Source organism: Anopheles marshallii, chromosome 2 (genome assembly GCF_943734725.1).
Source record: "Anopheles marshallii chromosome 2, idAnoMarsDA_429_01, whole genome shotgun sequence".
Lineage (NCBI taxonomy): Eukaryota > Metazoa > Arthropoda > Insecta > Diptera > Culicidae > Anopheles > Anopheles marshallii.
Window position 1 is genome coordinate 68547357 of NC_071326.1, and position 13344 is coordinate 68560700.

Genomic DNA, 13344 nt, shown 5'->3' on the forward strand with positions numbered 1-13344 from the left:
GCAGTAAAACGCTTGGCGGAAAAAGGCTCAACAAAAGTGGCCTCAAACGTGATGTTTTTTTGTTTTTTTTTTTAGTGTGGAGTTCCATCAGTTGGAGAGTCTTGGAGCGTGTATCATAGAAGGCGTTCGAACACCGTCGCACTGCATAACCCGATAAAGATCTTGATAGCCGGCACGAACGAGGCGGTTTTCAATAAGTGATTTTTTTTTATTTTGGAGAAGAAAAGGCCAAACCCTGAACCAGCCCGAAAAGAGGATCCAGAGAAGAAAGAATTCGGTGTCTTGTTTTAGACGACGTGCCATCCTCACAGCGCGAACTTTGGCAACACATTCTACTGGACTCGTTCGTTCGATCATACACTGCACCATCCGTTGCCATGGATACCATCACCATCACTCTCTGGCTGTGCGATATTTAATTCTTTCTTCGCTTCACTGTTGCACCGCACCAAGCCCCGGCAATGCATCAAGTTTCACGATCTGTATCGAACGATTCAACATAACACCCAGACAAAACAAAAAAATAACAAAACATTCCAACACTGACACACTTGCGCACCGTTTTTCGCAGTACGTCAAACGCATTCAACGATGCTGCGAAAAACTTTACCAACGAGCTTGCCGAAAGCTGGGAACACAAATTTCGGCGGTGTTGTTTGTTATTGCGGAAGTGCTACACATTCCATTCCGGCGCGGACAACCACTGATTCACTTGTTTTCATACCTTCACTTAGCACCTGTAAACTTCACCCCAGCACGTGTTTGTTAATTTTCGTTTCGTATTTCGCTCGATGGGTTCGAAAAACTGCGGGGTTGCTTAGCTTTAGTAGTCGTTTTTGTGTTAATTATATCTTCTTAAATGCACACTGCCGGTGCGGTGAGCAAAACTGCACATTGCTGCGGGAAAATTCCCTTCGATCTCGGTATTAGCGCGATCGCGACTGCGTCTGGTTTGGTGGAGGACCGCGCGAACGAACCGCACCGTCGGAAAGGTCGATTTGAACTGCCAGTCGTCGAGGGCTCGCCCAGGGAGCAATTTTTACCCCCGCAACTCACGCAACCAGTTTCACACCGGCAGAAACCCACAAACTGCGTCGCTCTCTCCGAGATTTGGTTCCCATCCCTGTCGTAACTTCCAGTGCCTTTGTTGCCTTCTCGCTCTGCATGAAAATCCCAGGGAGCATTTTTACCTCGCAACTACCACCGGCTGACGCCACAAACTCAGCGGCTCTCGATAAGGTATCGTTTCATCCCTTTCGTACATTGCACTGCTTCTTGTGCCTTCCTGCTCAGCTGAGATTTTGTTTTTTCCGCTGTGATGAATATATTCGCAGTTGTTATTCTAGGATTATTTTAAAGTAACCTAAACAATTGGTTTAAAATAAGGTAAGTAAACCAAATACAACCGATCAAGCAACTTTTATATATTATGTCTAATCAAAAGTTCACAACAAACTCTACGCAACAACATTCTACCGGCGTTCTTCTACGGCAACAGAGTTGAATGTGTATGTGTTTGCGTGCATGATGTGAATTGTTGCAAGGATGTGCATAGTTTTATGTTAAAAGTGCTTAAAATAGGCTTAACAACCTTAATCTCAATTGATGCACTAGAAAATGGGCATCAAATAGTATAAAAAATGTTGCATAGCATGTTCTATTCGCATCCGAAAACAGCTGGTGGAAGCGCAGCCGCTGTGCGTGACCACTTCCATCACCGATGTCGCGTAAAAATGAGAGCCAGGCACCCGCACGGTCCCTTCTTCGTTCCTTCCCGCTTCCTTTCAAACCCCCTCGATGAGCCGAACAATCTTGCTAATCGGTCCGCTATTCGACCCAAAAATGACGAATCTTTCATTTCGTGCCCACTTCGGAAATTTTCTCCCTGAGAGCACGAATGAAAACGAGCTGGGGCGATTGGGATTGCAGGGGTTTCCATTTTAGTTCAGATCATCTTTCTCTACGGTTGCTTTATTATTGCCTGACTGTAGTTTACGTTAGTTGTAAGCATCAACAAATTACATTATTAATAATGGATGTACACATACTCTTACTCCATTATGTAAAAGAGGGGAAAGAAACAACAAAAACAACCACTCACTTAATAGCAAAAACTAAAAAAAAAAGTTGTTCACATCACTTCATAACAATGGTCAAGAAAAGCACATTATGCAGTTTGATATTTTTGTTAAATTATTAGAGAAATCTATAATTTTGATATGTACTTTCTACATTACCATTTTGATTGCTATACAATTAATAAATCAAAGTCAATAAGTATATCGATTCACACTCGAATTTTGAACTGAAAATTGTCTTCTTCGTTAGTGGCAGTACAACTTCAAGAGGGCCTGTCTTGCTTTAAATGTATGTCACCTTAGCTGAATAGTCAATCCAGCGTACGGAGTATTGGTCAAGATAGGATTTTTTGACCGCTTCTGTCGTTTCATAAACAGTATTTAGAGTACGGCTTAGCTGCAGTTCTGTTCAGTATGATTAGCAGTTTATAATAACGAATTACGGAAGCAATGGTTCAAACTTCAAGATTTTTGTTCAATAATTGGTTGAAAAAGTGACTCAACAAACCGGCTGACATATGATGAGTCAAACAAACCGCGCACGAGAAGTGCAATTGGATAGGAAACAGATATTTGTTGGTAATTAACAGTCCCCCTTAAGTAGGATTAATATTCGCATCAATGCTGTCACATTAGTACCATTAAATTGCTCCAGGATTTTTGCCCCTTTCGAGCCGTTGCTTGCCTGCGTGATGGAGTTTTGTCATGGAATCATACAACTTTCCCACCGGCTCACCATTTCGGAACCTACTGTGCGTTCGCTGTTTTGTTTCTGGATCGGTTTTGATTATTTTTCTTCTTCGATTGAAACATCAAACAGGCGATTTACATTAATCATACATCTCACCAGCACTTCCCATTGCCATCAACACCGGCACAAAGTTGTGTCAAGGAATACGCGAGGAATACGAGGATAAAGGTGAACCGTTTTGAGGTCACTGGTTGGAAGGGCACGCGGGAACGGCACAAGAAAGCGTTGGCTTTGACTTCTGTTATACTTTAATTGCTCCCGAAACGCGACCCGTTGGTGGCGATTGTAGAGGATTGTGGGCGCTTAGTCATTACTTCGCGCCGTGGAACACAAACCCGCGTGTGTGGCCGGAGTATGTGACTCGCTTGGGAGGCAGATTGTTGCGTGTTTGTTAATTAATTCCCGCACCTTGACGCATACCGGTGAACCCGGTTCCAAAATTCTACCGTCAAGTCGAATGGGAATCGAACTTCCGAGCGAAAGTGAGACGAATTTATTTAGCACCCATTGCCGAGCCGTCAGTCGTGCGATGGGGCTTTTCCCGTGACTTACTCGAATGGTCGCGAAAGCGAACAGGCGGATAAGAACGAACTGCTCCAAAGAGGACGGTTTTTGGAATGTGTCAAAAATGTCTGCTAAATTAAAGAAACATTCAAATTTTAATAACATTACCGCGTTATGCATATATTCCACGCACCCTAACGAACAATCGCTCGCTGTGCCACATATTAACGAGAGGGCTTTTGACGGCGTAAAATTGAATTTTTACAGCACGGCATCAATCATCGTGGGGCAACACGTGGGAATGCCATGGATAAAATTAGATTTGCCCTCAGCGGGAGGGATGTTGGGTGGTGGTGGTCGGTGAACTTTTCTCCCTTGGCGCAATCTTCTTATCATTGCAGCAGCTTGTGCACCTGCCCAAAATGCATAATCAACCCTTATCTAGTCGGGCGAGAAGCCCCACAAGATAGTGGCGGGAGTAGTTTCTGGACCTTACAATACATGGCCGAAGCATTATGTGGACATTGCATTGAACAATGAAAACAATTGTTACTATTGCGTTATATGTTACCCGTACTGATAGTGGCAGAAGGTGATGTTTTTGGAAATAATTAACACAACCGTACGAGGATCAATGCAACTGTCGGAGACGTAGCGTACAGAGAGCGCCTGGTAATTATTTTTATCAAACAATCGCGCCCGACACCGATCGCCTGAAGGTGAGCAATATGATGATTGGTAACCCTATCGTGGTGCCTGATAACGGATACATAATGATGTGCCGATTTGTATTGACTTTATCCATACGCTACCCAAAATATGACAAATCAATTCACCATTGCGGTGACATCCACACTGTCCACCTGTGCTGTACCGGGTGGGAAATCCAAGCGTGTGTCTTTCCCGCACAAGCGATAAAAGAAATGCTAACCGAACAAAAACACAACGTAACAATGCGAAGTATCTTTTCGCAACCACTATCTGCATTGCGTTGCCGACCTGTCACATGCCACCCCCGAAACGGGGGTGAGGGGTTTCCCAAAAACCCACGGCACGGCGCGTGATCCTCACTGCCCCTGGAAGGGTAAGGTGTGATCACTGTCCAAAAATTGCGCCATTTCATCAGTACCGTGGGGTGTGCGTGACGCATCTCGCACCTGTAAACAGTTTACACAAAACCGCACAACATTTACACGTCCCCTTGTTCCGGTGGCCGATGGTGGAACCGAAGGAAATATTTGTTCAAATTCTTTTCTGCACATTCCGACCGACGGACGGAAGCGTTGGCGGAAGCGAATGACTCAGTTTGGTTCCGTTCGGAAGTAGCGCTGTGCAAAAGAGAGACGGGAGCAAAACGGTTCGGCAGTAAACGATACTTCCGTTAGAGATTTATCAGCCAGACACTACCGGTGGATGGTTATCTAATGCGTGTGTAAGCATAAACACGTTATCTAAAATGAACCGAACGGAAATAAACTACTATTTTATGTAGATGTGATAGATCGATGTTTAAAATAATGGAAGGAATGTCGAGAGATTCTGTTTTAAATCCGATTAGTCACTGGGCTCTTACGCTAGCTTAATAGTGTAGACGGTAACGCGCGAGTTAACAACACGTCCGGCATGGTTTAAAATCTTGAGTGAAATTTTTCTGATAACCAAGACACAAAAAGACAGCATACCAATTAAAAAGGCAAGTATATCTTGTTAACGAGTCCAGCAAAACAACATAAAAAGGGGGTCAATATTCTCGGAAATGTCTATATCTTCATAGGAATAAGTACTTACATTTTGAAACATATATTGCATAGCTTTACGGGTTCGTACCCACCAAACTCGACACCGATAACATTTTGATAATTTCAATGCGCAAAGACGAGGAAGTGCCCTATTGCGAAACGTTTCATGCTTTTGAAGGATATTTGTAATTTAAAAAACTCTATATTGCATACCTTTAGGGGTACGATTATAGGAGAGACTTGGGAAAATAATGGCAATAGGTAGTGCTTTCTCGCTTGTTCTTACGTCACAAACATCTCTTTTGTTATTTACTCACTTACAAAGTGAAGAATGGAATGGATGAAGTAATGTTGAACAACCCTGCACTCAAAGTGTTAAAACCGGGCTTTGCTAAAGTGTCGATGCAGTTCGGTGCGATTCGACACCTTCATCCGGTGAGGACAAATTGGCATAAAGAAGGCCCTAAAAAGGGAACGATTCCAATCAACTGTAGAAAAAGGCGCTCACACACACACACTTAACTAGACAATTATTCCAACGGTAGTTTAAGGAATTGGCCAATTCATTCCAGTTTTTTTTTTGCGGCACTTTTAGGCAATAATTTGCACGCCTGCAACATCTAATAGTAATAATGGCAGATCACAAGCTGTTAGCAGCAGCATTCCCCTTTGTTGGCATCAATGTATTGCAATGTGCTCAACACTTCTGAACCACACTCTTCGTAGAATCGGTTTGACGAACGTTCTTCAGCTTGACAGCCGGTACGATCGGGATCGTTGCAATTATGCGTCGGGTACGATCGATCCAGTAGCCTTGGGATGCGTTCTTCCTTTTTTTTGGGAAGGTTTAACTTCGGGATCAAATATCAGATGCAGTTCGTCCACGAGGGGTAAGATGGAACGAGATTAGAGCTGCAAGATAACATCTAGGGAGGCTGTTGTTCGCAGACCTACAATAGCTATCGGATTGAATCGACAGACGCAAACTCTACCAACGATCTGGCTGTTTCGGTGTGGTCAAGTCGTTGTGGTCAAAATAGCACTGTGGCCCGGTAGCGATGCCGCTGAAAGCTGGTAGCCCTTTGTAACTTATAGCTAGCAATTAGCGTCCCAAATCTGTCCCTGTTTTCCCGGACTATCAAAATCGAAAACATATTCGTACGGGCGAAAGCAGACTCACCTGTTTGTGTTGGAATAGTTTAACGAAAACAGTTCTTACTTTTTTGCGACCAAACCAAACCGAAACGAAAGCACAGAAACAAATGTTCGAGATAGGGATGGGTACGCCTTTTTAATGACCCATTGCAGGCGTTGAGTCCCTAATTTTACCACTATGTGCCCACTCCATGGTCCGGGTTCTAATTGAGATCGCTTCGAGCTTTATGCGTTACCGCTGATCTACACGACGCGCTTTTAGGCGTTTTTACGCGCTCGCGCTTTTATTTTGCCAGCTGTTACACAATGGGAATGGATCATGATGGTTGATGGACATAGTTTATTTCGATTATTTTCTTCTTGGCGTTACGGCCTACTAGGTTATGCCTGTCATTTCTGGCTTACTAGACTTATTTTGTCATGTAGCCGGACAGTCAGGCCGGCAATTTTCGAATATCAATGTTTATACCAAAGACTGTATAGGATACAGGTCGATGCATAGCCCAGTTCTAGTTCGCCATTTTGAGCCATTTTAGATTTTGATTTTGACATTTTAGTGAAAAAGTGTTTACAAAAACTAAGTAATTAAAGTTCAATTAACATTTACGTCCGTTTAAATTGTATGGAAACACTTCAATAACTCATTCTGACCATATTGCTAGCTCACCGATGCACTGTGCTGTTGTAGCAGAAAGCTCTGCAAAAGCGCATCTTCTAGATCGTCGGTTACGGCCCATCAACATTAGCGGCAGTGCTCCGGTGGAGTATCCATCCGTCCATAAATCACTGACCAGTGCTAGTGCTTGATCTACCCTGCAAGCTCTGAACTATTGGATGTGCATTCCATGTGTGTTCTTCAATTTTTTTTTGTTTTTCGTGCTCCACTTTTCATCCCATCGTTGATCCCGCGATGGCCCCAAAAACAAAAAAAAAACGATAGATGAACTTCCACACTCCACACAAACACCGGAACCCCCACCGGTGGTACCGCCACACTGCATAGTTAAAGGGCCACCGGGGGACAAAAAATCGGTGCTTTTAACCCCCATAGGTGCATCATTGCGCCCGTTTGGGTTGAAGGTGGGAAAAAACAGAACACCAAAAAGATAGTTAAAATGAACCAAACGCGGCTCCCCGGCAAGAATAACCCTATGGGAATCGGGCAGCTGAGTTTAAGGGCTTCCCTTGTGAGCCCTGCGAAAAAAAAGGGAGAGAAAACACGGCGTAATGTCTGGCTGATAAGCGGCCGAAACGGGTCGAATGGAGATGACGGGCTCCTACCTGTACGCAATGGGAGAGAAATGAAAAATGTCGTTTTTTAACCCTCGTTTGTTGTTGTTGATTTTTTAATTCTACTTCTGTGTGTATGTTTTTTTTTGTCTCTCATCGTTACAGCGTCCCCGGTGGTGATTACTGCCAGCGAGCCCCGAATTGATTCCCCACTGACCTACATTCGCGGAGCACACCAGCGCACCTGTTACGAGGAATCCCTGGAAGAGAGTGGCATCGTGCATCGGACATGAAAATCTTAAGCGCTTGTCGTACTTTGCAATGAATCCCCCTTTTTTTTGCTCAATTGTGCTGCTACTGGTATTAGCGTACGGCCCATAGGATTACGCGCACGGAACGTTACGGAACGTCATCTGTCGACTGGAGTGGTAGTGGTTACCGGACTGGTAGTGTAATTAATTGCGTACAGTGCACGTCACATGTACTGCATATGGGTGCGTGCAACTCATCAATACGGTTTGCTTTATTTGCTTAAGATTAGTGTTTTGCCAGCCGGTTGTGATTGAACCGTAATGAATTTTATCATCATGACGTATTGTCCGCTCAGCTGCCCGCGCGGCACGTTCAATGATGAGTAGCGCCATTTTGTAATCAGCTCCCGGATGGATTAAGTGATGTTCTTAGTAACGTGTGGTAGTGTGCGTGGAAAAAAAAGAATCGGCTAATTCTCTTTTCCCCCAAAAACCAATTTGCGTCGCAAAATGACGCAGACGGAAGTCCCTTTTACTGTGGACGTCATGTTGGAGAAAGGAGATACCGATCACGTCACTTTATTGATTTGATCACTAGAATGAACTGATGGGAAGGTTTTCATGTTCCCTACGTGAACTTCAACCATTTTTCCTTCCTTTACGCTTGTTTACAGTGTTGTGCATTGTTTTGCCATTGTTATGTGGCGTGTGATTAATGGCACAGGCAATTTGTACTCTCGCGTGCTCAATTCGTTAGGATGTGTGCGGTCTATACGGGCATGGTTCATCAAACAACAAGGCCCTTAAAAGCAACCCTATGTGAAGTCACGATTCAGAAGAGTGGAACAATAGATAACGAAGGGATTTTTCACATACCACATTTTACGGGGCCCTTTTTCGGACCATTTCCGGCACCGGCGTGAGGCCAAAATTCTCCCAAAGACGGTCACTTTTTTCGCCACATCTGAACGTGTTCTTTTTTAAAATAACTTTAACCGCGATTTCGATCACGTGTTGCGCTTAATGGACATCAAGCTTGATCGTTTAAAGACATTCCTGATAGATCGATTGGGATGTACGTAGATGTTTTTTTTTCTTGGTGATAGTGTATGAAGGTTTTTTTTTTGCTCCTATTATATCCTCCTCCCTGGTGCGATCATGCTTTTTTCGGGACGGTGATAAATTGATTTCTAAATTATGGTGTCAATTGTAAGCGAGTTGAAGGTGCGAACGTGCCAAATGCGGGTCGGCTATCGGTGCGATTGAATTTTGCGTGCTTTGTTGGGATAACGATCGGCGGCAAATGGATGGTAACCAGTATGTGACAGTTGGTCTTTTAAGTTGGTATGCGCTGCATCCGGGTTAAATGAAAACTATGAATTAGAGACATTGTGAATAGGTTTACTGTTTTATGTTGGATTAATGGCTTTTTTTTCAATTATACTAGTTTTTCAAAGCGATTGCGGCCCGATGGTAGCGGCGCCAGGCTTCACACGAACGGACCGGACCAAAATCCCATCCGTGCCAATCCCCTGACTATCCAACTACGGAACTACGGAAATGGCAGACCTAGACCTCTCGAGGTTGTTGTTGCCGATAAAGGAGAAGAAGCAGTTTTTTCATAGTCAAGTCAAATCAAATCAAAGAAATACTAGACCCAAACCTCTTAAGGGCGGGCCGTGGACCGTCGCTACTGCTTCAGTCGTTACAAAGCCGTTGGTGGGCTCCAGAGTGCATATCACTAGTACCAGCTGAAGGCTAAAGTACCAGCTGAAAAATAAATTTGTTAACGTGATTATAAACAATACAAAAAAAAATTAATACATTTAACCGGGTATTATGTCTGTAGAATTATCTGACAACAAATCTGTCGAACAACAACAACAGCGGTTAGTTAGTTTATATTGTTGTACGTAATTTTTCTCAAATCTTGAAATTAAAAGCAGTGCCGCACCGGAGTGTATAACTCTTGGGCAATATACGTGTAGCAGGCGCTTCAGCTGGACAAGCTGTCAAGGATTGACATAAAGCGTATCGCGAGTACAATCTGTACGTTGTCGATATAAACAAATTTACGGAATGTTTTGGATCGTGAAGTTGTTCAGTGATTAAACGTTGATGTTGGAGTGACTACGAAAGGTCCAGGAAGCTGGACCACTAATAATACCGGGGGAATACATCACAGAGAAGAGGATAAAGCTGTGTCGTTAACTCTGATGGTGAAAAAACCTTGCAGAGTACGCAGCGACAGTGAAGGTGACGGCGGAAAGTGATACCGCAGGATACGTGAGCAATACAACTTTAGCTTTGAAAATGGATGCTAACACAACTCGATTAGTGCCATCGAAACGGAAGCTGGCTGTGGATGATCCTAGTGTAAGTATTATTTAACTATTTATTATCATTGAATATACTCAATGTCAACAAATTGCTTGCTAGATGCATCATGATCATTCGTGGTATCTTATGGATCGAGCAAGATCCCAAAATGTAGGAATTGAAAGAAATCATCCGTATATTATTTTTTTTTACATTCCACATTTAATTCCTTCTTACAGGCTATTTTCAATAATGAAAGAACAATTGAACTGATTTCCACCGTAAAGAACCAGCAAATACTGTGGGAGAAAAATCATCCAGATTATAAAAACATATCCCAGCTTAACCATGCGTGGCAACTGGTGGCAACAAAAATGAATCTTAGCGTCGATGTTTGCAAAGACAAGTGGTACAATTTGCGGGCCCAGTATCGCAGAAACAGGACAAAGGAAATTGCATCACGGCGAGGTAGATTGGAAATGTTATTGCTGCTGTAAAGATATGTTTTCAATTGATAATGTATATACTATCGAATTTCAGGTATGGATAAGAAAAACAAACCTTCCTGGTACGCCTACAAAAACATGACATTTCTCAATAAAACACTGGATGAAGCAAGAGCAACAAGAGCGGTAAATTTTTGTTATATTTTATCCTAAGTAAAGAGTGGAACATAAGAATTTGTACATCTGTATATATATATTAACAAAACAAAAAATCACCAATGCCAATCAAGTTGTTAGCTTATTAGAAGCTTCATAATTCTGTTTGGTTCAGAATTTAATGATTGATTTTCATAATTTTAGTTACGCTCGTTAGCTTCGAGTCCACGACCACGAACTCGAAGGGTTTCTAACATTCCGGACCCTTTGGAAGCCGTTACAACTTCGGAACAATCACCAAGTGAACAAGGTTCTGACGAATATTTTCCACTGGACATGCCTGATGATGATGTGAAGCCCTCCCTGACACAGCTACACTCATTAGATTTGTATGAGAATGCTACACAGACAGAACCATCTGACGCCGAAGATGATCAACAAGTACAGGAAAGACTATTCAACCTCAACGGCGCATTTGCGCATATAGGATCATCTTATTACGAAGAACGTCCAGAACTAAAAGAAGACTATTTCCAAAATGCAGAGCAAGAACGGCTGAACATATCACAAACATTGAGCCACATGCCTTCGTACTCAAAACAGTCAAACGAGCGACAGCTTATTGCGCCTTTTATCGAATTACTGACGCAGCGATTGCTTAGAAAAAAGCATTCACAGATCGAGGAGATCGAAAATGCATTGTTAAGTGTGCTTAACAGTTTTCCGAACGCTTGAAAGCACAAATTGAATGTTAAGTGATTGATAACGAATTTAGGCGATAGTCGATCAGCGGTACCGGCTTCTAAGTACCGAGCATGATATGCTTTCGAGCAAATGGTGCCTCTAGGTGTATATGCTCGGTTAGATATGACACACAATGTAATTTTATTATTTGTATAATGTATTAGTATAAACTGTGTAAAAAAGAAGTAAAATGCTTAAAAGAGGCTACATGAGATCGATTGAATTAAACAATAAACAACAAGACGTACTCAAAATGAAAATGATCCCATTCCCATTGAATCCCATTAGACTCGATGATGTACGAAATTATTTTACATTTAACCAGAAAACTGCATTAACGTCCTCAGTTTGGTTCTTCGTGTGGCGCCATCTACCGATGAGTAGCAAAGTTAAAGGTTAACATTTTTATGAACTAAAATGGAAAATTCAATCGTGGGTCGATCACAGTTCAACAGAATTTGCTTATTGTTAAAGTAATACAAGCCATTTGTGGAGTAACCAACGAATAATTTCCAATAATCAGCTCCATGGCAGCTTGTGTAAACATTCCTTGATTATTCACCAGCTGTCAGTGGTGTTGAAATGCGTCGCATCTTGTGCACTATCTGTTTTCTCACCAGCGAGCAAACATTTGATAGAAACCCACTTTCGGAACAGCTTCGCCTTGAAGCAAACACGCCAAGAAGCCGGAATTTTACGCGTTCAAGAAGTTATCACTTGACTAGGAACCAATTGCGAGGTATGAGGTGTACTGTTTTGGTTTGCAATTACCACACTAAGCTAATCTGTTTCGCTTTCATTTGCAGGTTAATTTCCTTCCTTGCTGTGCCTTAACTTGTGTGAATTAACAAATCAAGCCGAAAAAAATGGGCGAAGGTTTGACCGATAAGGAAGCGAAGGAGCTGCTGAAGCTTCCGGATGCCGAAACGAAGGTATGCAAACGATTGACTAGTTAGCCAAAATCGAAATTGAGTCCAGCTTGGTACTGGTTAGTTGTGCACAATTGTTAACAGCAACAATGCTGCTGCATGCTGATTTCCGCGTGTTGTTTACGCAAAGTGCCGGCTTCGCGGCATGCGATAGCAACTCGCCTTCCTTGTGTTGTATAATATTCTGGCACTATTTTTATCTCACCGAAGTGCAATGTTTCTCAATCGCACTGTCCACGTCATCCTATAAGTGTTGCTTTAAGGTTTTCTTTTTTCTTACGTTACCAAAACATAAATACTGTCCATGTCTGCCACCAGGGCTACCCGGAGTGATCATGATTAAGCATTATCTTATCACCCTGCCATTAACAAGCGACTCACTCATCGGCATCCAAATGGTTTCTTCTTTACATGTTTATTGTACGGTAATATCGCTTCCTAACGTTTAACGATTTTTTTACGACCACTTTTCGGCATCCAGAACTTCTTGTTCCAACAAACGATGTACCGCATTAAAGATCCACGGGCTTCGCTTCCGTTCTACAACGAGGTGCTGGGCATGAATCTGCTTTGCAAGCTGGACTTTGCAGAGGCCAAATTCTCCCTCTACTTTATGGGCTACGAGGACATTGGCAGTCAACCGTCGGATCGGAAGGAATGCATTCAGTGGGCAATGAGTCGGAAAGCGACGCTGGAGCTTACCCAGTAAGTAGAGGGCACACATTCCAAAAGGCGGTTTGTGAAACAATCGAACATTATAATGCCTTATTGTCTAACCTTCTTTTTTCCTCCCTCTAGCAACTGGGGCACGGAGAATGATCCCGAGTTTAAGTACCACAACGGTAACAGTGATCCGCGCGGATACGGTCACATCGGCATTATGGTGCCAGACGTAAAGAAGGCGTGCGAGCGGTTCGATCGGTTGGGCGTCGAGTACGTCAAGCGTCCGGATGAGGGCCGTATGAAGGGATTGGCCTTCATCAAGGACCCGGACGGTTACTGGATTGAGATCTTCAATGCATCCACGGTTCAGGCGCACTAA

The 13344-nt window shown here is 43.0% G+C and overlaps 2 protein-coding genes across 2 annotated transcripts; both read left to right on the forward strand.

The window, feature by feature from the left end:
• The first annotated feature begins 10021 nt into the window (after window positions 1–10021).
• Window positions 10022–11364, forward strand: LOC128718464 (uncharacterized). The gene is given in 3 exon segments (XM_053812086.1): window positions 10022–10084; window positions 10267–10659; window positions 11233–11364. Coding segments are annotated over 3 exon segments (588 nt in total).
• An 875-nt stretch (window positions 11365–12239) lies between these two features.
• LOC128719888 (lactoylglutathione lyase) lies at window positions 12240–13344 on the forward strand. The gene is made up of 3 exons (XM_053813526.1): window positions 12240–12305; window positions 12784–13007; window positions 13101–13344. Exons 1-3 carry the CDS (start codon window positions 12240–12242, stop codon window positions 13342–13344), a joined length of 534 nt encoding a protein of 177 aa, XP_053669501.1.

What these genes read in the sequence shown, in the direction of transcription:
- LOC128719888 (XM_053813526.1), top strand. Translation starts at nt 12,240, where the DNA reads ATGGGCGAAGGTTTGACCGATAAGGAAGCGAAGGAGCTGCTGAAGCTT. An exon ending in TTCCGGATGCCGAAACGAAG is followed by an intron (nt 12,306 to 12,783) that starts GTATGCAAACGA and finishes TTCGGCATCCAG; the next exon opens with AACTTCTTGTTCCAACAAAC. An exon ending in GCGACGCTGGAGCTTACCCA is followed by an intron (nt 13,008 to 13,100) that starts GTAAGTAGAGGG and finishes TCCTCCCTCTAG; the next exon opens with CAACTGGGGCACGGAGAATG.